The 25,798-nt window shown below is 38.8% G+C and overlaps 1 protein-coding gene across 2 annotated transcripts in view; it reads right to left on the reverse strand.

The window, feature by feature from the left end:
- Positions 1-25,798, reverse strand: part of COL14A1 (collagen type XIV alpha 1 chain) — a 254,847-nt gene that overhangs the window by 42,715 nt on the left and 186,334 nt on the right. For both annotated transcript variants that reach the window (XM_036760560.1, XM_036760567.1), the window contains exons 39-41: positions 24,217-24,270; positions 23,780-23,833; positions 434-487 (exon numbers count right to left, since the gene is read on the reverse strand). In XM_036760560.1, the coding sequence (XP_036616455.1) occupies positions 434-487; positions 23,780-23,833; positions 24,217-24,270 (162 nt within the window). The remainder of the gene's footprint in view (positions 1-433; positions 488-23,779; positions 23,834-24,216; positions 24,271-25,798) is intronic.

The raw sequence follows: 25,798 nt of genomic DNA on the forward strand, positions 1-25,798 counted from the left end.
AGAGAATCACTCAGAGAATGATGTTAAGTATTAATTGATCCATCATACAGTACTTACTACTTTTGGACTGGTGTGACCAATCAGCCTTCCCTAACAGAGGGCTGCCCCTTTCAATGACATGCAGAGAAATGTACCTATGAAATATTGGAATCTTAAAATGGTAAAGCTGGGAGGGGTTTTAGATATCACCCAGCTCAACTTCATTTTTTTTTTTTTGGTAAATGAGGAAACAGAATGGTCATGTCCACAGTCAGTCTTTCACAGTTGCAAAAATGATGATTTAGGTTATAATAATATAATAATAATAATCACTGACATTGACATAGTGCTTTAAGGTCCACAAAATGTGCATTATCTCTGGAAAAGAAAAGGCAAAAGAAAAAAAAAAGAATCGGAAAGAAAGTCAATCCTATTAGATTATGCCGACACTTACAATTGGTCCAGGAGGTCCTGGGGGGCCAGTGGGTCCATCTTTACCAGGCAGGCCCTAAAATAAAGAAATATAAAGTGTATAAATCATTCTTTAGCATGAGGTTTTCAGAAAAGGCTTTACAAATTTTGGGGTGCTAAGACCTGTTGTTTATTCTGGGCTACCAAGGAACGGTTTCTTTCAAACTCTTCAGGGGAATGTCTTTTTGGCAGTATCTTTGGCAATATTTTTGTGTCTTTTGGCTGTGTTAAATGGTCCTCTGTGGGACTTTAAGGTGTAAAAATTACCACTTACTAACTTAAACAGGAACTAGCTTCCGGAATGTGTTTTTATAAAATTAAGCATAACAACTGAGAAGGGAGTCATTCCCCTGGTAAATAATGACCAGGTAAGAAAATGAATTAATAACTCTGATCGCCTAAGAGGACCTTAGATGTTGTCATTCTTCATTTTCAAAGGGGACCAATGATATCGAAGATCTCTTCACCAGAAATCAATATTGCCAATCAGTTTCTGTGGAGAATCTGAGACTCTAAAGGGAAGATAATCAAAATCTGTGATTTCATTGTTGTGGGGATCCTTTAGTGTAAAAACCCTCTTCCCTGATACAGACAGATAAATCATCTGTAATTTATAGTCTTAATAGTTGCATAGGGACACCGAGAAGTTCACTGATATGCCCAAGGACACAAGCCTAATAAATATCAGTGGCAGGATTTGAACCCGTTCTCTTGATTCAAAGACAAGTATCCTTAACCATGCTATATGTGTGTGTCTGCGTTCAGTCGTTTTTTTTTTCAGTCACTCTTTGTGACCCCATTTGAGGTTTTCTTGGCAAAGGTACTGGAGTGGTTTGTCATTTCCTTCTCTAACTCATTTTGCAGATGAGGAAATTGAGGCAGACAGGGTTAAGTAACTTGCCCAGGGTCATAGAATTATGCTATTCTAGATTTCTAATTATGCTTATAAGCCCTAAAAAGTAAAAAAGTGGATTACCTAACCTTGTATGGCTAGAGTATGTGACTGACAGTACAGGCATATGCCACTTAAGGTTGTTGTGAACCACATGGAAACCCCACTGGAGCACCGCTTGGCCAATCTCCCATTTATAACTTTGTTCCTATGGAACTAACTGACCCCATTATGTTGTGTTTCACTTAACACCATGGATTCAGAGGATCACTTAACAGTATTAGCAGTACTCATCTTCCTTTTGAAGTTAGTCACAAAAGATTAGCCCTTCCTTCCTTGCTACCATTTACTATTTCACTGAGATTTGACAAGCATTTATTAAATACCTCCCATGTGCCAGACACTGTGCTAGGTACTGCGGACAAAAAATTAAAAGAGATATACTCCCTGCCCTCAAGGAACTTATATTCTGTAAGTGGTGTGCTGGTAAATGTTTAACAATCAGCTCTCCAAAAAAAAAAGCCAAACCCAAAAACCAAAAATGATAATAAACTTTTAAGTTTAACCTGCATTATTAACATTTCTGTATCACTTTGCTTGGGCAGCTGGATGGTGCAGTGGATAGAACATTGGAATCCAGAAAACTCATCTTCCTAAGTTAAAACTTGGCCTTATACACTAGCTATGTGACCCCGAGCAAGTCACTTAACCCTGTTTGCCTCCGTTTTCTTGTCTGTAAAAGAAGCTGGAGAAAGAAATAACAGACCACTCAGTATCTTTGCCAAGAAAACCCCAAATGGGGTTACAAAGGCTTGGATACTACTGAAACAACTGAACAACAACAAACAACAACAAAAATGACATCGCTTCCTTAAGTCTCTGGAGTCTAGATGATCAGCCAAACAATAAATCAAGCCCTGATTTATAACACTGGAAAATTTCCATGTAAATGTTCATACTAAATATATAAAAATCAGCTCTGGACAGCTGGTTCCAGCTGACTTCAGCACACCCTTGGGCATATGACATGTTCACAGATAAGAACCTACGGGATAAAAATAAAATACACAGTGATTTGGGGAGGGAGTATAGTAATCACCAGGGGAATTAGGAAAGGCCTCTTGAAGGGAATGCCATTTGAGTTGGACTTTAAAGGGAGCTCCAGGTTCCAAGAGGCAGAGGAGAGGAGCGAAAATATTCCAGATAGAGGGAGCAGCTTGTAGAAGAGTGAGAAGGTGGGAGATGGGATGTGATGTACAGGAACAGCTAGCAAGTCAATTTGACTATAGCATAGAATCCATTAGGATGAATAACAGGCAACCAGATGGTAAAAATAAACTGGAGCCTAATGGTGACGTGTTCTAAATCAGTGGTGTCAAACTCAAATAGAAATGAATCCCCACAGGCCACATATTGACTTAGAAAACCACTAGTTAGCATTATCTATGCTTTATTGTATTTTATTTTGTTAAATATTTCCCAATTACAATTTTAATCTGGTTCAGAGTGAGGTTTTGTGGGCTGCCTGCTGCAGGCTATCTATGAGTGATCTGACACCTTATTTAGAATCTAAATGAGGAACAGAAGCATTTGTATTTTAACTTAAGGACAATGGAGAACTGCTGAAGTTTTTTAAGTAAAGAAATGATAATGGTCAGATGTGCACTTTAGGGATACCAATTTGGCAACTGTGTGAAGCATGGATTGGGGACAAGTGATACTGGATGCATGGAGACCAAGTAGGAGGTTATTACAATAATAATAAATATAGAGCCTACTATTTGCCAGGTACTCTGCTAAGAACTTTTCAATTAATATCTCATTTGATTCTCACAACCACTTTGCAAGGTAAATGCTATCATGGTCTTCATTTTACAGATCAGGAAACTGACACAAATGTGAAGTGAACTTGCCCAGGGTCATATAGTTGATAAGTGTCTGAGGCTAGATTTGAACTCAAGTCTTCCTGATCCCAGGTCCAGTGACCTATCCACTGGGCTACCTAAAGACCTGTACTAGGGCAACTGGGATATGAATAGTATGAAAGGATTTATGTTCTGTATGTTATGGAGATAAGATTCAGCAATTGATATGGGGTAAGAGAAATCTAAAAATCATGGATGACTCCTAAGTTGTGAATCTGGGAGTGGGAGGCCTAGAAGAATAACAGTGTCCTCAAGATAAGTAGATGCATTAGGGGGAAGGTTGGGTTTAGTGGAAAAGATTATGGGTTCTGTTTTGAAATGCCTATGTTACATCCAACCAGAGAAGTGAAGTAGATGGCTGAAGATGCACCTCTGATGAGATGTGGGCTGGTTTTGTAGATCTGGGAGGCAGTTGTTTAGAGATGAAAATTAAATCATCTGCTTTCAGTTGGAAGCTGATGAGATCACCAAGGGAGTGAATAGAGAGAGTAGAGGAGAGGGCCCAGGACGGAGCCCTACAGTACACTCAGAAACAGGAGACTGGGAAGGAATAATGATCCTCCAAGGGTATGGTCTGACAAATAGACAGTCATTAAAGATTAGTGCCCCAAAAATCCAGGGGGGAGAGGGTAACCAGAAAGAAGGGGTGGCTAACACACAAGTGCTGCAGGAAGGTCAGAAGGATGAAAATGGAGAAAAGTCAATAGATCTTCTAACCCAAACCCTTCATTTTAAAGACAGAAGACCAGTGAGGTCAGGTGACCTGCTGAGTGGGGAAAGAAAAAAAATTAATTACTAATACTAATTACTAAGCTTTAGGAAGCTCCCCTTATGATTTAATGACTTCTGAGCCCATTTTCAACCATAAAAGAAAATTATTAAAAGAGAACTCTTTTCTGGCTTTTCATTTTCTGAAGATACAAAAGACTAAATATTAAAATGTCAAACCCATATGCACACAGAGCCACATCCCTCCAGCATGCACTCATTCCCAGCATGCTTTTTTTTTTTTGGTGTCCTCCCAGAGGAGTAAGACTTCAAAAGGAATTCAGGGCAGTGGGGCTCACAGGGGGAGGAAAGACAGGCCCAGAGCATAATTTTTTTTCAGCTCTGACTTCAGATAACAGCATTTTTCTGATAAAGATCAAGAGGGAATAAATAAACTTGCCCCCTGCCCTTTCTCAACTTGTACAAAGGAGTTTAAAAGTAATTATCCCATGGTGTTGGGTTTGAATACAGTGATTAGATTGCCACGTGTACAATTTGAGGAGGCCCCTGAATTTAAAAAAGCATTGGCTAACCACATGTGTTTAAACTTCAGAGAAGAAGGGAATTAAAGGTTGTTCTTGACACAGACCCTGTTTGTGCTTTGGCTCAAACTCACTGAATCATAGAATTGCATAATCCCTGACTTGGAAGGGCCCTCAGAGGCCATGTGGTCTAGAGCCCATACCTGACATCCTCAGCAAATGGTCATTCAACATTTACTTAAAGACCTCCAACAACAGGGCACTCACTACTTCCTAATGAAGTCCAATTCTGCTTCTGGCTAGTTCGAATTGTTTGGATGTTTTCTCACCCTGGAAGATCCTCTGCGTCTCTGACCCCCTTATCCCATTGGTGAGTTCCTCCTATAACCTACATTTTGAGGGAGGACCCACCCACGCCAACCATCTCTCGCTCTTCTCTTGAGATTTCTCCATCCTGCTCTGCCAAGCCCAGTGGGAGTTACCCAGTCCTCCTACCCCCATTACCTCTAGTTTTTAGCTCCCTGTTATATGTGATCTTTCCCAATTAGAATGTAAGTTCCTTGAGGGCAGAGACTTTCTTTTTGCTTGTATTTATATTCCCATTGTTTAGAACAATGTCTGGAACATAGTATGTAATAAATACTTGTTGATGAGACTTGACCAAATTGGCTTGTCTAAAATTTCCACTCTTTTCCCCCAATTCTCCCTTCTGGGCCCAAACAGAACAAGTGTGTATATTCCTTTTTCAACATGACAGATGTTCAAATACTTGAAAGTAATTACAATGGACCCTGCAAATTTTTTCTTCTGCTTTTTAAATACTTTCAATTAATCTAATCATGGAACACTAGTATTGAAGATTTAGAATTAGAAGGAACCTTACAAGCCTTTTGTTCAACCTTCTCATTTTACAGAGAGAAACTGAAGCCCATAAAAATTATAAGTGACTTGCCATAGGTCCTAAAGATAATAAATAGTAGAGTCAGAATTTAAACCCAAGACCTCTGACTCCAAATACAGAGTTCTTTCCACTACACCATGTTCTCCAGACCATCCATAAGAGACTGTATAAGGAAGCATTACAACATCTACCTGCCTAGTTTTTCTGGAACTAAAATTAAAGTTCAGTGTACTCCCTTATACCACCAACTTTAATTTTTTTTAATTTTTTTTTTTGGCAGGGCAATTGGGGTTAAGAGACTTGCCCAAGGTCACACAGCTAGTAAATGTATCAAGTGTCTGAGGCTGGATTTGAACTGAGGTCTTCCTGACTCCAGGGCCGGTGCTCTACTCACTGTGCCACTTAGCTGCCCCCAACTGTAATCTTTAATAAGATTATGTGCACCTGAATATTTTCATACTCTGCATACCAACAAAGATGGCTGCCATGTCACCTTTGCTGACAGCCCAGATTCACATGAGGCCAAGGATAGGGAAAGGACCATGGTTTCATTGACATAGGGAACTCCCAGGTGAGGAATCTCCCTCTGCCACTGCAGGTCAGCGCCTGATCTGCGACTTGTAGTTTCAGAGCATTGCCTAGAGCAGCCAGAGGTTGAGTGACTTGTCCAGGATCACATAGCCCATATGTGTCAGAGGCAAGACTCAAATCCAAGTCTTAGGTCTTCCTGGTGCCAAGGCCAGCTCTCCTTGTCTGTCTCTTGCCTATTACTTTAAGTAAACTAAAACAAACAAAACAAAATCAAAAAGGATGTTGCATTGAAAATTTTAGGGCATGTTTAATTGCATTCCTTTCATTTTTTTTCCTGAAGCCCTAGAGAGCAAAGCAGCCTTTCACTGTATCTCTAGCACACCAATTTTCCCCTTCTGTATTGCCAGCAGTCTTAACTTTGAAAATTTTCATTTGCCTTACCCAAGATGACCCTTCCCCTAAACCTTTGCTCACACCATCTTTCTTGACTGGAACTGAATTCTTACCCATCTCCATCTCTTGAAGTTCCTTTCTTAAGGCCCAAGTTAAGTATGACCTCCTCCAGCCAGCCTTCTCCCTCACCCCCAAGCAAGCTCTTCCTCCCCAGGTTTCTCTTAGCCCTTTCCCTGAGTTTCTCTTTACCTTTAATCCACCCTCCCTTACTTCATTTTTTGTGTACGTGACTTTCCCCTTATATGAATGGGATCACATAAGTCTTAAGGTGGAAAGGACCTCAGAAGCCATATAATCATTCCCTCGTATTTTTCACATGAGAAAACCGAGGTCCAGTGAGGTTAAGTTATTTGTCCAAGGTCACATAGATAGTAAATAATAGTACTGTACCCTGCTGCTTCTATACTGTAAGCAGTTTGAAAGTAGGGATTATACCATATGTGTGTTTATATCCAAAGTGCCTACAAATGCCATGCATATAGTAGGTGCCTAATAAATGTTTATTGAATTCCATTTAGTTGTTTACTGTAGAATTCAATTCATAGCCTGTTCTGAGTAGATGCACAAGTTGTCAGACAACAGTTCAGTTACCTTTTCCATCTCAATAAGAGCAAAAATGGCAGGAAACTTTTGAATACAAAAGCTGTAAAATGACTAAAAAACAAATTCTTTTTAATGTATACAAGATGGGAAGAGTCACTAGCAAATTCAAACATCGTGATTTTGTTTAGCTTAATATTCTCATGGCTAATTATTTTTAAGTAGGGGTTTCTGCTTTGATTAGGACTACTGCCCATGAAAATGTGCTAACATTTCCCTAACTTTTTAACATCTTACTCTGGAGAGTCAGAATCAACAAATCAGAGTTGACATCAATGATGTCCTGGATGCAGGTAATTTCCCAGCACTGAAGGGTACTTATTAGAACAGAACACTGTTGAAACATGCAGGTGTTGGATGGCATAATCGAATATCTAAGTACCTCATGTGGAAGAGGGATCAGATTTGTTCTGGTTGGCCTGTAACGGCAGAAGGAGGATTAAACAATGGAAGCTAAAGAGAGTCAGACTTGGGGTAAATATGGGGGGAAAGTTTCTTAATAATTACAGCTGCTCATAAATGAAATGGGCTGCCTCAGCAATGAAGGGAACTCCTCATCATTTGAAGTCTTCAAACAAGGCTAGACAACCGTTTGTTACTGACATAGTGGAAGAGATTAATGCTTGAAGATGGGCTTGGAAAAGATTACCCTTGAGGTCTCCATAGAAGCTTTAGGCATCTCTAAAAAACTGGTGCAGGGTGATCATAAATGGGGAAACCCCAAGAAGTGAGGACTGAGGAAATACTCTAAGGACATCCTGTACATAACACACATTAAAACCAAAGAGTAGAGCTATGTGGACTTCTAAGGAACAAACGCCAGCAGTCCAGCCTGACATGTGACTATAGGAAATATCCATTCTGTCAGTGTATCAAATCATTATCTCCCATCCCAGTTGCTGCATTGAGCTCTATTCTTATATGTCCAACTGCCTCTATCTGATGGAATTCTCAGCAGTGTCACACACTCAACATGTTCAGAATGAAAACTATCTTTTTCTTCCTTAAATCTGCCCCTCCCTGTAACTTCCCTATATATCTGCTTGAAGGCACTACCATCCTTCCATTCACCTAGGCTCAAACTGTGAGAGTTGCCTTGGACTATTCCCTTTCTTTTATTCCCTATATCAAAGTCATTTTCAAGTCCTTTCACTTCTATACTTTCAGCACTCATCCCCTTTCTGGCACTCACAACACCACTATCACTTAGTATCATTTCTTAAGCCCTCATCACCTCTTGTCTAGACTGTGTCAATGGCCTCTTGACTGATCTCTCTGCTTCTAAAGCTTCCCATCTGCAATCTGTCCTTTCCTCAGATGTCAAAATAATCTCCCAAATCTACAGCTCTAACTAAGTGGTTTTCCTGTTCACAAAACCTCAAATGCTACCAGTTGTCTATGGGGTAAATTCCAAACTCTTCAGCCTTGTATGTAAGGGAATAAGGGAAGTGAGCACTAGGCTGCTCTTGATGAGTTATTCATTAAGTTATTCATTAAGTCCAGATGAATAACATACATGAACACTGAAAGAAATGGTGATGTGATTGCTGAGCCACTGGAAGTGACTTTTGAAAGACTGTCAAGAATGGGAAAGATGTCACAGGACTGGGAAAAGGCAAATGTTGTCTTGATTTTCAAAAAAGGGTGTCAAATTCAAATAGAATCTAGGGCTACTGAATGATACATAAGAATCCCTGTGGGTCACATATTGGCTTCATTTCAGAACTAATGTTATCTATCTTGTTTTTGTTCAATCATTTCCGTCACGTTTGACTCTTTGAGACCCCATTTGGGATTTTCTTGGTAGAGATAATGGAGTGGTTTACCATTTCCTTCTCCAGTTCATTTTACAGATGAAGAAACTGAGGGAAACAGGGTTAAGTGATTTGCCCAGGGTGATACAGTTAGTAAGTGTCTGAGGCCAGATTTGAACTGAAAGACAAGTCTTCCTGACTCAAGGCCTGGTGCTCTATCCACTGCACCATCTAACTGCCCCGATCTTATCTATATGTTATTGTATTTTTATTTATTTTGCTAACTATTTCCCAATTACATTTTAACATGGTTTGGGCCATACTCTAGAGTGTTGTGGGCTGCCATGTATTTGACACCTCTGTTATAAACCATACACCAGTGAATTTGACTGTCTCTTGGCAAAAAGAATGTATTATTAAAAGGACAGTTAGCAAACACTTAGAAAAGGAAGCCGTGATCACAAAAGGCCAACATGGCTTCATCAGGGAACAGATCAAGATAGATTAACTTCATTTTCTTGACTGACAAAGCTTCTAGATTGGTAGATCAAGGGAATGCAATAAATGTAGTATTCCCAGATTTTACCAAGGCCTTTGATGAAGTCCTTCATGCTGTCTTGTAGATAAGATGGAAAATTAGGGTTAGACTATAGTACAGTAAAGAGGATTTGGAATTGATTGAATGCCTGTCTGAGCACAAAGAGTAATCATCAATGCATCATTATTGAAGAAGGTCTCTGTCTAGTGGAAGGCAGCAGGGATCTGTATAGATAATCATTTTCAGTGTTTTGTAGAGGGGATTTAAGTTCCAGAAGGAGCCTTTTATATGACTTTACAGGTGCTTGGTAACACCCACCTAGACTACTATAAAAATTTTATAAAAGATTTTTCCATAGCCATTCTCTCACTTTTCTAATCCTTCCTTCATTTTGCTTCCAGATAAACTTTTCCTTAGGAATAGGTCAGATCATGGTTACTCCTCGGCTGAACAATCTTTAATAGCTACCTATTGCTTATTGAATAAAGTTCAAACTCTTTTGCTTGGCATTCTAAGAGTCTGCAACCTGGTGCTGCCCTTGGTTTCCAATAATTGATTATTAGTCTCCTTCACACATTCCATATTCCATTCAAACTAAATAATACTGGTCTCACCCCACCTTTCCAATGCTTTCTGTGCTTTCTTACCTCCATCATGTTGTTCAAGTTTTCCATATGCTCCCATTGTTTTATTTTGTGGAACTCAATTTAATATGGTAGTTTCCAACTCTTCCTTGCTTGTCTGTATGCCCTTCTGTATCTCTTTCTGCTCTTACCTGCTGAATTTCTATCCATCCTCTAAAGAACAAGTCAAATGCTCCCTCCTCAATGAAGTCTTGCTTCATCCTCATGGTTGGCAATGATCTGGCCCTTCAGATCTCAATTGTCACTTTGCTTTTAACAACTTTAAGAAACTTATCATGTAATATTTTACATTATCTGGTTTTTGTATCATATGTCCTTATTAGGCTGTAAGCTACATAAGGATAAAAACTATACAGTTATCCCTTTCACATCTCAACTTTTCCCATTGCAGTTTTAATATATTTCAGGTCAGCATAAGAAATTAAATGGGTGTTTTGGGGGACTTTCAAGGAAACCACAGATGGCACATGAAGACCACCAGAAGATACAGAAAAAGTTTAGAAACCCAGAAATACATAAAATTTACGTATAGTATCATATAATATCACCATATTCTACCTTTTAATACCATAATACTTGAGATTTTGTCTCTGGTGAGAAGGGAGGACCAAAAAATTTTATGCAGATTTTCCAGATCACTAACCCCTGTGAAATGGAAGGGATAACTGTACATTATTTAAGCAGTGTATCTCTTCCAGTACAGGCAGCTAAGTGGTGCAGGGGACAGAGTGCTAGCCTGGAATCAGAAGGACCTGAGTTCAAATCCAGCCTCAGACCCTAGCTGTGTGACCCTGGGCAAGTCACTTAACCTTATCTACCTCGGTTTCCTCATCTATAAAATGAGCTGAAGGCAAACTACTCCAATATCTTTGCCAAGAAAACCCCAAATGGGGTCATAAAGAGTTGGATGCAACTAAATCAACATAACGACATCTCTTCCTGTGCTGGGCACAGTACTCTGCACATAATGGAACTTAATGAATGCTTGTTGAATTTTTAAAATTGGTAGACTTTGTAGACAGACATGAATCCCATGGCATGAAACTGAAGGAGAATATTTAAGCTCCTTGGTAGTCTTTGAAACTTTCAGCCTCTCCTATTTCTTGATTCTGCACCGTATTTTCCACTGTCCTCCACTGTGCCCATATTGCTTTGAATTCTCCAAGTATCAAGATATATACTGATTTGATTTAGAGGAACCTGGAAGATTCTTAATTCCCTGTAATAGATATTGTCTCATAAGTTGTGATCATCTTCGTGTTGACCTTTTTTCTTATGCTCATCACAAATATTGCAAAGTGGGAGGACCAAATAGCCTCCCCAAATGAATGAATGATAAGGCATTTACTAAGTGCCTACCATGTGCCAGGCACTTTGCTTAGCGGTGGGGATACAGATACAAGGACGTAAAACAGTCCCTGTCCACAAAGAACTAACATTCTAATGGGGGAAGATAACAAAAGTGGAGATGGAGAGGAGATACTAGAGAGAGAAAGAAGTGATATGAAGGCCTGAGGAATATGGCAAAAGCTCACCAATGGAGCCCAGGAGTGTGTGTGTGTGTGTGTGTGTGTGTGTGTGTGTGTGTGTGTGTTTTAGAATTCAGGTTCTGGCAGGAGGGAAACGAAGATGACAGCTATAGTGCCAGCCTCATAGGTTGGAAATGTTTCTCTTTGAGCTCACAATGAAGCCACCTCTGCAAGTGAGAATGTCACTATGTATGTAATTCCATTCCTACAGTGATAAGTCTTTCAACTTATTTGTCACTGGAAAGACATGTCATATAAAACAGTATTAGGAGCTAAATTAATGTTCTTAAAAAATCTAAAAAATGTAAGGTGATTTTTAGCATCTTTTCTGTCAGTGCTCTGTTGATGAATCTCTCCATACTTAGCTAAGCTGGTCCTTGGGCATCAGACATAGTTCATCAGTCAGCCTGTGCCTGAAGCCTTTCCCAACTTGAGAGCACCTGCCAAAGCCTGTGCTCCACTGGCTCTGAGGATCTTGGGATTCAAGATCCCAGGGTCAAATCGACACACCTTTGTTTTATAGCATATATTCTATATAAAGAAGCAGGTGTTGGGGTTGGAGGAAGATAACTCCTCACTTTCAAAGTGAAGTTCACATAGTGTATCCATTGCCAAATAGAGCAGGGTGAGAGTCATCAAGCATAAAATTCTGACCACTGGACATATCCAATGAAAGAACAATTTCCAGCTACTGTTCTACTTAGCCAGAATCCATAAGAAGTCTTAAGTCATCAAAAATCTCACAGCTGTCTTTACTCTTGTGAAACTTAAGACCCCAAGAATCATTAGTCTATAGTGATTATATTTCTCCTTGGTCTATTATGGTTCCCAAACTTTAAATCCTATAGAAAGAAAACATGTTGCGACTCTTCTAGGACCCTACATTTACAAAAATTCCCTGTCAATATAATGGTTTTGAAAGAGAAAGAATTTCAAATTCTGGTGTAAAATGATCCAGTGACAAATCCTACAAATCAGTTTAGGGGATTCTTCATCAGCACCAGTCTCTATGGTTAACAAATAAACTAAGTGAATAATGCTTTTAGAATTGTCATGTTCAGAAAGCCTCAGGGCTTATGGAAGAATCTCCATGATCTTGGAAGCCTGGCCCAAACCTTTTATAAAATTCAGTTTTATTTAATTTTCATTCTGAATTCTTTTCCTCCCCTCTTTCTCTCCCCCACCTAGTGAGAAGGCAAGAAGAAGAGAATCCATTACAAATATGTATAGTTACGCAAAACAAATTCTCATATTAGCCATGTCAAAAAAAATAATGAAAGAGTGGGAAAGAAGAAATTATGCTTCAATTTTCACTCTGAGATCCTCAGTTCTTTCTCTGGTGGTGGATAGCACATTTCATCATGAATTCTTTGGAATTGTGGTCATTGTGTAGATTAGACCAAGTCTTTCAAAGCTCATTATCTTTATAATATTACTGTTACTTCATGTTGTATCAGTTCATAGAAGTATTTCCAGGTTTTCTGAAACTATCGACTTTGTTCTTCCTAACAGCATGATAGCATTCCATCACATTCTATGGCATAACCTGTTCACTGGCCCAAGTCTTTGGCCAAAACATATAAATTCATTTAATTACTTATACCACATGTACAAGAAAATAAGATCATTAGTCTTAAGGTTGGAAGGACTGGGTTTAAGTTCTGATCACACAACCGATTAGTTATTTGATCCTGGTTAAGTCACTCAACCTGAATCCCTGCTTTGTCATCTGTAAAATGGAAATAATGGTATTTGTGCTTCCTGCTTCACAAACTTGTTAAGTAAAGTCCTTTAGAAACGAGAATTTTTGCGATAATCATGATTACAACCAACTTGGCTGATTGTGGGCATGGGTTTTACTACAAAGTTATAAAACTCATCCAAACTCAATAGAGAGAAAAATCAATGATTTTACCAACTAGCACTGTGAATTAAACATCACATTTCTAAAAGGTTGGAGGAGGTAGGATTACGAGAGGGAAGGGGAGAATAGGAGAGAAGAGAGTGAAGTAGGGAAAAGAGGTGAGAAGAGGAGAGAGAAGTACAGAGGGGGAAGGAAAGGAGATGAGAAGAAATATATCCAAGAGTATTATCATGAAGAGGGAATTTATATTTGACTAATATTTTTTTAAACATCACTATGGTAATAACTCAGCATTTAATATGGGAATTAAAACCAGATATCTGACTTGAGTCCAACCTTTAAAGTTCATTTCAATCCTGCCTCATATCTGATAGAATGGAATACATGAATATATTCTTTGTTTATATTACACCCATATGATAAGGAAATATGTTGCAAGCTCCCTTTTACAATTAATCTTACCACAATACATTTAACACATTACCACAATGCAATTAATATTTACCACAATAGAAAAGTTTTTCTCCTCTCTATTATTTCACAATTAGCCTATGATGTATTTAATGTTTACTCTTCCTACTTGACATGTTAGGTTTTGGGTATTGTAAAGAAGTATGACAGGGCTCCATCTTCAAAAAGTTTACATTCATATGGGTAAAGACCTAAGCTTACCCAAGTTAATATGGGACAATACTATACTATTTCATATCCAGTCAACTATAAGAAGAAAAGCTGAAATCCTCTCAAGCTTGGCTTTCTTTTAATGTATTATTTACATAGCAAGCATTACTTTAGAAATGTGTGGTCTTAAACAAGGAAAGATTTTTAAAAGTTTAAGCTTGGAAAGCTTCATACACAGTTAATGGATGTGAAGAAGACTGAACCTTATCTAAGTGTGAGGACAGATTTTCCAGGACTTTCTGAACCTCTTTATACTCACTGCCCTTCCTAATCCTGAGCTACATCTTATACATAGGAAGGAGAAATGGGAAAGCAGAGAGACTATGGTCAAGAACTGGGCAATTTCAGAATCACTTAGTGACAGCCCAGAGCCACGAACAGGAGGGAAAAGAAGTAGAGGGAGAGAGTGAGGAGGTACATAGATTTATAGTGGAAAAGGATGAGGCAGACAGAAGTTATGGTCAGTTAGTTGTAATGGCTCAAAAGATGAACTGGAGCTCCAAACCCATATTAAATGTGGATTTGCATTGCTGCTTTTTTTCAAATGTGGACCTTGCACTGTGGTCTACTGGCTTCCCAGAAAGAGTATGAAACGTGTTCATTGAATTAGTCCAGCTTTTGCTGGATTTGATTTTACCAAAAATTGGGCTGGCCTGAGCTATGTCCTGTTTATGGCTCCAAGGCTGGGGGAGAATGTGAGCTGCCCAAAAAGTCACAGATTCCCCTTGCTAAAAGCCAGAATAAACTAGGGATATGAAGAAAACATATTCTCTGTTTAAGGAGAAGAATTTTTTAAAATGATCCCTCCTTTTTCTTGGATTAATTAGGAGGCAACATTGAAACTGACTCCCCACCCCCACCCCCAAAATAAAGCTGCTTGCTTTTGGTTTCCATTCTAGTTATGGTGATGATGCTAGCTGGAGAGTGTCAATGAGAAAAGCTAGAGCCTGGGAAGAATCATGGATTTAGAGCCATGAGGCACCTTCTGGTTCTACCTTTACCTTCATTTTACAGATGAGAAAATAGGGGTACAGAGACATTAAGTGATCTACTCAAAGTGACACAGGTAAGAAGGAGCAGAGGAGGACTGAACACAGCTTCTCAAAATCTAAGTACATTGCCCTTTCCTCTGTACCACTTATTGGCCATAACTCTGTCCTAGAGAGCTGGATTTGACATCTGGCTTCAATTCACACTTATGACTCTTGCTATGTGACTCTATGTACCAGTCATTTAATTTCTCAACCTTGGTTTCTTTATCTGTAAAGCAGGGAAAATAATATCTATACCTTACAGTGTTATTGTGAGTTTTACAAAAGAGCTTTGCAAACCTGAAAGCATTTTATAAATGTCAGCTATGCGGTGGAGACAAGATGGTGGCTGGAAAGCAGGGACTTGCTTAAGGTCTCCCCCAGGTCCCTCCAGATACCTGTAAAAAATGGCTCTGAACAAATTCTGGAGCTGCAGAACCCATGAAATAGCAGAGGGAAGCAGGGCTCCAGCCCAGGAAAGCCTGGATGTTCTCTGAGAAGGGTCTATTGCATGGAGTTGGGAGTGGAGCAGAGCACAGCCCAGTGTGGGCCGCACCAGGACCAACCAGACTGGGAGCTGGGTGGAACAGGTAATAGGGCCCTGAATCACTGAGTTGTGGCAGTTACCGGACTTCTCAACCCACAAATGCCAAAGACAACAAAGCAGGATAGCAGGAAAAACTGCTGGATTGGAGTGAAAGGAGTGCGGGGTTGACCCCAGCCCTGGGGGCACCGAAGTGGTGAAGCTCTGGGGCTGCTTCCAGAGCTCCAGCTATGGTTGCTTCAGCCCCAGGCCCACCTGGTGGAAGGAATTAAGCAGCTGATCAGAGTGGTTCTTGGGGGAGGAGGAGCGTTGGTGTGGCAGAGCTTGCTGTGTAGAAGTAGCTCTGAAAACAGCAGTACAGCCCCTAAAGCTTGGGACAAAGTACTCTCTACTCTACAAACAGTCATACGCTGACAAAAAGCTCAAAGGTCAAGTAGTTGGCTGGGAACATGAACAGGCAGCAAAAAAGGATGCAGACTACTGAATCTTTTTTTGGTGACAAAGATCAAAACATACAGCCAGAAAAAGTCAACAAAGTCAAAGAGCCTACATCAACAGCCTCCAAAAAATATGAATTGGTCTCAGACCATGGAAGAGATCAAAAAGGATTTGGAAAAGCAAGTTAGAGAAGTAGAAGAAAAATTGGGAAGAGAAATGTGAGTGATGCAAGAAAATCATGAAAAATAAGTCAATGACTTGCTAAAGGAGACCCAAAAAATACTGAAGAAAATAACACCTTAAAAATAGACTAACTCAAATGGCAAAAGAGCTCCAAAAAGCCAATGAGGAGAAGAATGCTTGAAAGGGAGAATTAGCCAAATGGAAAAGGAGGTCCAAAAGACCACTGAAGAAAATACTACCTTAAAAATTAGACTGGAGCAAGTAGAAGCTAGTGACTTTATGAGGCATCAAGATATTATAAAACAGAAGCAAAGGAACGAAAAAATGGAAGACAATGTGAAATATCTCATTGGAAAAACCACTGACCTGGAAAATAGATCCAGGAGAGATAATTTAAAAATTATTGGACTACCTGAAAGCCATGATCAAAAAAAGAGCCTAGACATCATCTTTTAAGAAATTATCAAGGAGAACTGCTCTGATATTCTAAAGCCAGAGGGTAAAATACAAATTGAAAGAATCCACCAATCGCCTCTTTTAAAAGATCCCAAAAAGAAAACTCCCAGGAATATTGTTGCCAAATTCCAGAGCTCCCAGATCAAGGAGAAAATACTACAAGCAGCCAGAAAGAAACAATTTGAGTATTGTGGAAACACAATCAGGATAACACAAGATCTAGCAGCTTCCACATTAAGGTATTGAAGGGCTTGCAATATGATATTCTGGAGGTCAAAGGGGTTAGGATTAAAACCAAGAATCACCTACCCAGCAAAACTGAGTATAATGCTCCAAGGCAAAATATGGATTTTCAATAAAATAGAGGATTTTCAAGCTTTCTCAATGAAAAGACCACAGCTAAATAGAAAATTTGACTTTCAAACACAAGAATCAAGAGAAGCATGAAAAGGTAAACAAGAAAGAGAAATCATAAGGGACTTACTAAAGTAGAACTGTTTTGCTTACATTCCTACATGAAAAGATGATGTGTATAATTCATTAGACCTTTGTCAGTATTAGGGTAGTTGAAGGGAATATACATATACATAGACAGAGGGCACAGGGTGAGTTGAATATGAAGGGATGATATCTAAAAAAATTAAGGGATGAGAGAGAAATATATTGAGAGAGGGAGAAAGGGAGAGATAGAATGGGGTAAATTATCTCACATGAAAGTGGCAAGAAAAAGCAGTTCATTGGAAGGGAAGAAGGGGCAGGTGAGGAGGAATAAGTGAATCTTGTTCTCATGGGATTTGACTTGAGGAGGGAATAACATACACACTCAATCAGGCATCTTACTCCCCATAAAAGTAGGGGGAAGGGAATAAAAATGGGGGACGATAGAAGGGAGGGCAGATAGGGGGAAGAAGTAATCAAAAGCAAACACTTTTGAAAAGGGACAGAGTCAAGGGAGAAAATTGAATAAAGGGGACAGGATAGGATGGAGGGAAATATAGTCAGTCTTTCACAACATGACTATTTATGGGAGTGTTTTGCATGATGATACATGTGTGGCCTGTGTTGAATTGCTTGCCTTCCTAGGGAGAGTAGGTGGGGAGGGAAGAAGGGAGAGAATTTGGAAGTCAAAGTTCTAAAAGCAGATGCTCAAAAAAAAGTTGTTTTTGCATGCGATGGGGAAATAAGATATACAGGCAATGGGGCACAGAAATCTATCTTACCTACAAGAAAGTAAGGGGGAAAAGGATGGGGGGAGGGGCAGGGGGATAATACAAGAGAGGGCTGACTGGGGAATGGGGTAATCAGAATATATGCCATCTTGGAGGCGGGGAGGGTGGAAATGGGGTGAAAATTTGTAACTCAAAATCTTGTGGAAATCAATGCTGAAAACTAAAAAAATATCAAATAAAGTATGGAATTAAAAAAGAAGAAATAAAACAAAATAACAACAACAAAAAATAAATGTCAGCTACATTAGTGTTGGGGTGACTGGGTGGTAGAAAAATGACTTATGAATCAAATGCATTTTTAAAAGCCTACTCTCTGTCCCTATTCTTTCTGACTCTGGGTATGTATGGTTTGGGCACTCCATTTCTCTTAAAATGCACTCCTTCAAGTCATTGACAAAAGAGGGAGAGAGAGGGAGGAAGAGAGCGAGAGAGAGACAGAGAGAGAGGCAGAGAGAGAGAGAGAGAGAGACAGACTTGACAAAGATATTGAAGTGGTTTGCCATTTCCTTCTCCAGTTCATTTTACAGACAAGGAAACTGAGGCAAAAAGAGTTAAGTGATTTGTCCAAGGTCACACAACTAATAAGTGTCTGAGACAGGATTTGAACTCAAGCCCTCCTGACTTCAGGCCTGGTATTCTATTCACTGTACCACCTAGTTGGCCTTAAGACATCTTAAACTCAAGTATGAAAATGAATTATTTATCATTCCCCTCCACACTCTCCTCTCTTTCTAATTTCCCTAAGTAGCTGGTGGTGCAGTGCTGGGCTTCGAATCAGGAAAACCTGAATTCAAATCTTGCATCAGATACTTACTAGCTGTGTGACCCTGAGCAAGTCACTTAACTTCGGTCTGTGTCAGTCTCCTCAACTATAAAATGGATAAGGTAAAAGCACTTAAATCCCAAGTTCATTGTGAGGATCAAATGAGAGAATATTTGTAAAGCACTTAGTACTGTAGTACCTTAATCAACTAATTAATTAATGCTTATTCTCTTCCACTTCACCTTCATTACTGCTGAGGGTACCACCATCCTCCCGGGTTCATAACCTAGGTATCATCTTTGACTCCTCACACTCGCACCTTCCATAATCCAGTCAGTTAATAAGTCCAGTAGATTCCACCTTTAGAATCTATGCCCCCTCTTCTCCTCTGACACTGCCACCACTGCCCTGGTGCAGGCCCTCGTCATATCACTTTAAGACTATTGTAATAGCCTGCTGTTTAGTCTCTCAGTCTGGGCTCTTTCCTTTCCATTCCAACCTCCTCTCAGCTGTCAAATGCATCTTCTTAAAGCACAGGTCTGACCATATTACTTCCCTATTTAATAAACTCAAGTGGCTCCCCATTACTTCCAAGATTAAACATAAAATCCTCTATTTGGCTTTTAAAGCCCTTCATTACCTGCCCCTTCCTACCTTCCCAAACTTCTTCTACCTGAATCCCCTCCATATACTTTGCAACCAAATGAACAGTCTCCTTGCTGTTCCCTGCCTAAGAGACTCCATGTGCTACCTCCCATGCAGTTTCATTGGCTGTCCCTCCATGACTGTTATTCCTTCTCTCCTCTCTCCCTCCTGGCTGCCCTGGAATCCTTCAAGTCTCAGCTAAGGTCCCACTTCTGCAAGAAGCCTTTCCTGATCCTCCTTTAACGCTAGGGCCTTTCCTCTGAGATTATCTCTAATTCATCCAGTTTATATCTTGTTTGCACATAGTTGTTTGCATGCTGTCTCACCCATTAAACTGTGAGCTCCTTGAGAACAGGGACTATTTTTTGTTTGCTTGTTTTGTTTTTCCTTTCTTTGTTTCTCCAGCCTTTAGCACAGTGCATGGAACATAGTAGGCACTTAATAAAGGCTTGTGGTTGACTAACCATTGTGCCTCCTAGTTGCCTCATCAAAACTCATCTCTCCTTTATTCCTTCCCTCCTGGATTTGTTAAATGGCTAAAAAAATATGATGAACTAAACACATTTAAAATGTGTTCAGATGTTAAGAGCCAGTACCATTCTAACCCTTTCCCTCCGCCAGTCCCCATATAACATGTACATTCTAGCAATTATCATTAGTTGCTAAAAAGGAATGAGTAATGAAGAACCAATAGAAGAAATCATACCACTTTGGTGGCCACCTACTCAGACTTCAAATAAGATTGACTTGACGCTACCTTCATCTATTCTGGGCAGCCACATGCCTTTCTTTATTATTCTGTTTCGGGGCCATAATTAGAACAACACAAATGGGCACTGACTTAGGCAGGGAGAGAGATTTCCTCTCCAGTAGGCACTTGCCCACTTGAAGGTCAACCTTCCTCCCCATGGCTACATCTGTTTCTGTACCTTGACTTATGATCCTCTTCTGATCTGAGTTCCCTGTGGCCTCCAGCAGAGAGCCCCAAGTACTTGGTGTTCCTCCTCTGACCTACCTTCTCCAACCCGCACCTTCATGAGATGAAGGCTAGAAGACATTTCTTTTGGGGTTATTTGACCAGAAGGCAAGTTGTCCTCTGTGCCGCTTCCACCCCCTCTTGCCCCTCCAACTGTCTTTTTTTTGGGGGGGGGGGCATAAGTGAAATAAGTCCTACTTACAGGTCTATTCTGCATGTAAAAAAGAACACATTCACTATCATTTTACAGCAAATACATGGATAGTCCCATAATTTTTTTTTTAAAACAAGAGGCAAAGTACATTAAAATTTTTCTCAGTCTTTTTGTTACCTCATTTTCATTAGCTTGGGTTCTCGATTTCCTTTCATTCTACTCTGGCTTTCATCCTACTCATAGTATATACTTTAAGCAGCTATTTTTTTAAAATGGCCACAAATGGCTCTACACAAAGTATTTAGAAGAAAGATCCTGTATACAGCAAAATATTTATAGCAGCACTTCTTGTGATAGCAAAGGATGGAACCAAAGTAGGTGCCTATTGATTGGAGAATGGCCTAAACAAATTGTGGTGGATGAATGGAATGGAATATTGCTAAGCAGCAAGAAACGATGTGTATGGTGAATACAAAGAAGCATGGAAAGATATATATGAAGTGCAGAGTCAAGGCATCAAAGCCAAGAAAGCAATACGCACAATAAATAGAACTGTGTAAATGGAAGAACAGATACACACTAAAAAAAGTGAATGTAACAAGATTATAAAGATCAAGAAGGACTCCAATGAAGAGATATGAGAGGATCCCCCCAGCCTACCCCTTTGTGGAGGTGGGAAGATCCACAGATGTTATATATTGCACATCTTTTCAGGATTTTTCACTGTATCGATCAGTTATGTTCATCTTTTTTTTCTAAAAACTACTATTTGTTATATGGGATGGCTCTCTGGGAGGGGTGGAGGAGGGATACTTGGGATAACTATGATGATATAAGAATCAGAAGACAGCAATAAAAAATATGTTACATGAAAAAAAACAAAGCACTTAGAAAGTATAATTGCTTCTCTTTTCTTATGCTCTTTTACCTTAACCAATATTGGTTGAAGGCTCCTTCTTTCAAGGATCTTATCCAAAGAATTCATTACTTAGATAAAAAAATCATAAATTGTACCACTGGAAGGGATTTTAAGGAGCTCAATTAGCACAATTCCCTCATTTATAAAGGAGGAATCTTGGGTCCAAAAGTATTAAATGACTTGCCCAAGATCATAGAGTAGAGATGTGACCTTCCACCCTAATTCTTGAAGGAGGTAATCTCTGCCAGAACAACAAATCTGAGTTTCCAGAATTTTTCAAAATGGGAATTGGAATCACCTTGAAAGTTTTATTTCTAAGTTGACAAATATGGGGGTGGGGGAGGAGAGGAATCTCAGTGATACTGCTTTTTATTCTTCTATTTACTTTGTTAGAGCTCTAAAACTTTCATTTCTATATATAAAAACATATTTTGCCACTCTCCTGGGTTCCCAACCTTTGCAGGAATTCCCTGTTGATGTAACAGGTTTCCAAGAAAAAAGAATGTCAAATTCTGACATGAAATGATCCAGCAACAAATCCCACAAGTCAGATTGGGCGATTCTTCATCAGCACTAGTCTTAATAGTTGACAAATAAATTAAGTGAATGAAACTTGTGGATTGTAGTTTTCAGCACCTCAGGGCTCATGGAAGAATCTAAGCATGTTACTACTCAGGAGCCTCGCCTGCAGCCTTTGCCAAAACATATAAATTCATTTAGATTCTCATACCACATGTACAAGAAAATTCCATAAATCTCACCTTTACAGCATTTCTCCTTTGGAAATATTCACTTGGGTTTATGTACAGACTGGATTAATTCAGTTTGGGGAACAGGGACCACACTGAGATTTAAGACATGTTAAATGATTTTTAAAACCAAACTAATTTCATAGGGACACAATAAACTCTACTTTCCATCCCAATAAATTCCTATTCCTTGACAAGAGCATTAATCCTGATTTAAAGGTAATATTTGTTTGAGAAAAGAACTGGAGACTTTTAGTTAATCCCTACCTAAATGTCCAAAGCTGTATCAAATATACCAGAAAATATCAAATGCATTTCTTTTAAATGAATTGAAATTGATTGTCACTTATTATAGAAGAATTTAATAAAATAAACAGGCCACTGACCATCTGGGGCCAGTGACAACTGATGGTGGGCCAGCAACAAAGAACACCAACTCCCTTGCTCAGACTTCTCTCTGCCGACATTCACTGCTCTAGCTATTAATAAATTTAAAGAATGTATTGATGGGCAGATTTCCTGTTATCTTGTCCAGACATCTTATTTAGTCTCTGGACAGTATTTATATTTAGCAACACGCTCATTTATCCAAAGATAAGGCTTTTTCTGTAGTTTTTAAAAGTATACATTTAACATAAATTTAATGTATTTATTTAATTTCATGTTTCATTATTTTCAAAGAGAAAGAACTTCAAAATCTGCCATGAAATGATACATTAAGTCTCACAAGTTAGCACCAGTCTATAGTAGACATTAATTAAACTATATATTAAACATATTTAAAGTATGTATTTAATAAAGAAGTGGCACAATTGTCTTGTTGGACTTTTTTTCTTTTGCATTTACAAATTTCTTTAGTAATGTCTTTAATCTTTGCCACTTCTTACTGATTCAGTCCTTCTCCTGTTGAAGCCCTCCCTTGTAATAAAAAAGCATAGTCAAGCAACACAAGTCAACACTTTGACCATGTCTGAAGATGTATGTCTTATTCTAAATGTCTATTCGAGAGATGAGATTTCTTGTCATGAAGTCACTTAGACATATGGAATACAGTGGTGAATATGGAAGTACCCAGCTCTCTCAAAAAGAAAGAAAAAAAGAAATCCCTGACTGGCAAATTGCTGTCACAAAGCCCATGCACATCACAGGATAACTGTGATAGAGGTGAAGATTTTCATCCAAATTGGCTTTCATCCAAGCAGCTATGCATGAAATAATGCAAAGGGTTAGAGACAGCAAGACACATAGGAAGCGGTAAGAAGAGAGACAGGTTGAAGTCTGGAGTCATTTAGTGTAATCGTGTTTATCCCTAAATCTAAATGGTCCCTGATGGTTTCACTGTATTGTAACACAGTACCATAATTAATTCTCAGAATGATGAATTATGATTAGGTTGTGTTCTGTATAATCATTTTAATAAAATCAGGAATGGTGAAATATGCTTTTAAAAGAATTTGAAGAGGTTAACTTTTGAAACACTCTTAAATATATTTATATGGTGTTTTACTGTTTTATGGACATGATAGGTGGAGAAGAGAGGCAGGAGGAGCCTGAGCAAAAACAAGATGTGTGTGGAAAAGAGATTTGCCTGCCTCAAGTAGACTTCTCTGTGGAAAATAAAAGAGTAGTATTGAAAAAAATAACAATAGCATTGTTACAAAATATTGAACATTTTCTTACCCTCTGACCTTGTGAACCATCACGTCCCGGTGACCCAGTATTCCCTGGAATACCCTGAGAAAATTATGGACCAAAAAAAAAAGGTCAGATGAACAATATACCCATCATACTCCCAACTTGCTTCACTGAAATAATTCAAAACCTCAGAGGAGATGGGATGATGTGAAGGTAGAGGTCTTTAGAACTTGGAACAGGGCACATAACTGTGATTCATAGAAAAGAAATGTCTCCCTATCCTCCCCACCCCCTACTTAGCTCATTGTAAGGAGCTTCAATGTGACTCATGGGGAGAAAGAATTTAAGGTAAATGAATTTGGGCTAAGGCAGTACTGTACTGAAAATAGAAACTGTTTTCCAAGCTCATAACCCACTTCAAAAGCCTACTGCGTTTTCTCCATAAGTCTCTCAAGCTGACAGCAAGGAATTAAAGAGAATACCTGTACGCCTGGAAAACCGAGATCTCCTTTCTCTCCTTTTTCACCTGGTGCTCCCTGGAATTAAACACACTCGTCAATTCAAATACTGTTTTTTCCCACCAACCATTCTTCCTTAGTCAACATTAGGTCATATTCATACCAATATGCACATACCATGTTAAATATACACATACTATGTTAAATATTAAAATAAATGACCTCATACCAACATAAACACAGAATTTAAAGGTTGATGTGTAGGAACAGTGTGAGGGCATAGAGCAACAGATCATCATTATAGCTGAAGGAGGAAAGGATAACAAGTATTTGGGGGAAAATACCATAGACATTAATACAACCCAGAAAAAGGGACAGTGTAAGCATGGAAATATAGATGTAATAACCAGGTCTAAGCTATTCTAAGTCCCCAGATTTCCAGGAGGGATATAAACAACTGAACTACTGACTATCTTTTGAATCTAATCCTCTCATTAAGATATATAATTTTTGTTTTTCCTGCTAGAAGTATATGAAGCAGCACAGTACAATGCTATCTATAGAACTGGGCTGGAGTTGGAAGACTTGGGTTTAAATGTGGCCTCATATACTTACTGAATGTGTGACCAGGGGAGATGCATTTAACTTCCCTGTGACTCAGTTTCCTTCTCTACAATACAGATAGAGATAATATCTGACTCACGGGGTTGTTGTGAAGAAAACATAATTCAAAATAAAGAAAACTGTTCACATAAACTGGCATGTATTATCAGGAGACAGAAAAGTAGTTTTCCAAGTATGGTCCATAGGAGGAATATTCCAAGAAGGAAAAGTTGTAGCCAGAGCAACAGTGCCATGAGCAAACAAATTATCACTCAGATGTGGCTACAATACAAATCTTTAAAAAACTATTGTTTGATTGTACATGTATATAACCTACAATAAATTGCACGTGATGTTGGGAAGGGGAGTGGAGGGAAGGGGAGAAAATTTAGAACTCCAAATCTTATAGAAGTGAATGTTAAAAACTAAAAACAAATAAATAAAAATTTAAAAAACAACTGTTTCAAAATCAACAAATAGCAACAATTTTTATAAAAAATAATCCATTCATATAAGGAATTATAATTTTGATTTCTATAAGGCAGGGTTCTTAACCTGGGACATATAAATAAACAGAACTTGAATGAAATAGAACACGTTTAATAAGAATTTTAATAAGTATATTTCAGTATAAATGGCTTCCTTTTTAATTTTGTCATTTTATTTTATGCATTCAAAACATTATTCTGAGCAAAGGTCCATCAGTACTACCAAATGGCCAAAGGGGTCCACGACACAAAACAAAGGTTAAGAACCTCTGCTAAGGCGAGAGGCACAGAGAGCAGTAAGTAGAATCTAATGTGTTTCAATGTAACATGAATCCTTTCTGAGGAAACAGCCAGATTCTCAGAGCATGGAACTCTTTGTTTAAATCTATTGGGAACAATAACCACTGGATGGGTATTACCATTCAGGTAAAATTCACTTGGATGCCATTGGAAATTGACAAGAACCGTAAGTCCATGGAAGACATGTGCTGTCTTTCACCATCAAAACTGCTAAT

Source organism: Trichosurus vulpecula, chromosome 1 (genome assembly GCF_011100635.1).
Source record: "Trichosurus vulpecula isolate mTriVul1 chromosome 1, mTriVul1.pri, whole genome shotgun sequence".
Classification (NCBI taxonomy): Eukaryota; Metazoa; Chordata; class Mammalia; order Diprotodontia; family Phalangeridae; genus Trichosurus; species Trichosurus vulpecula.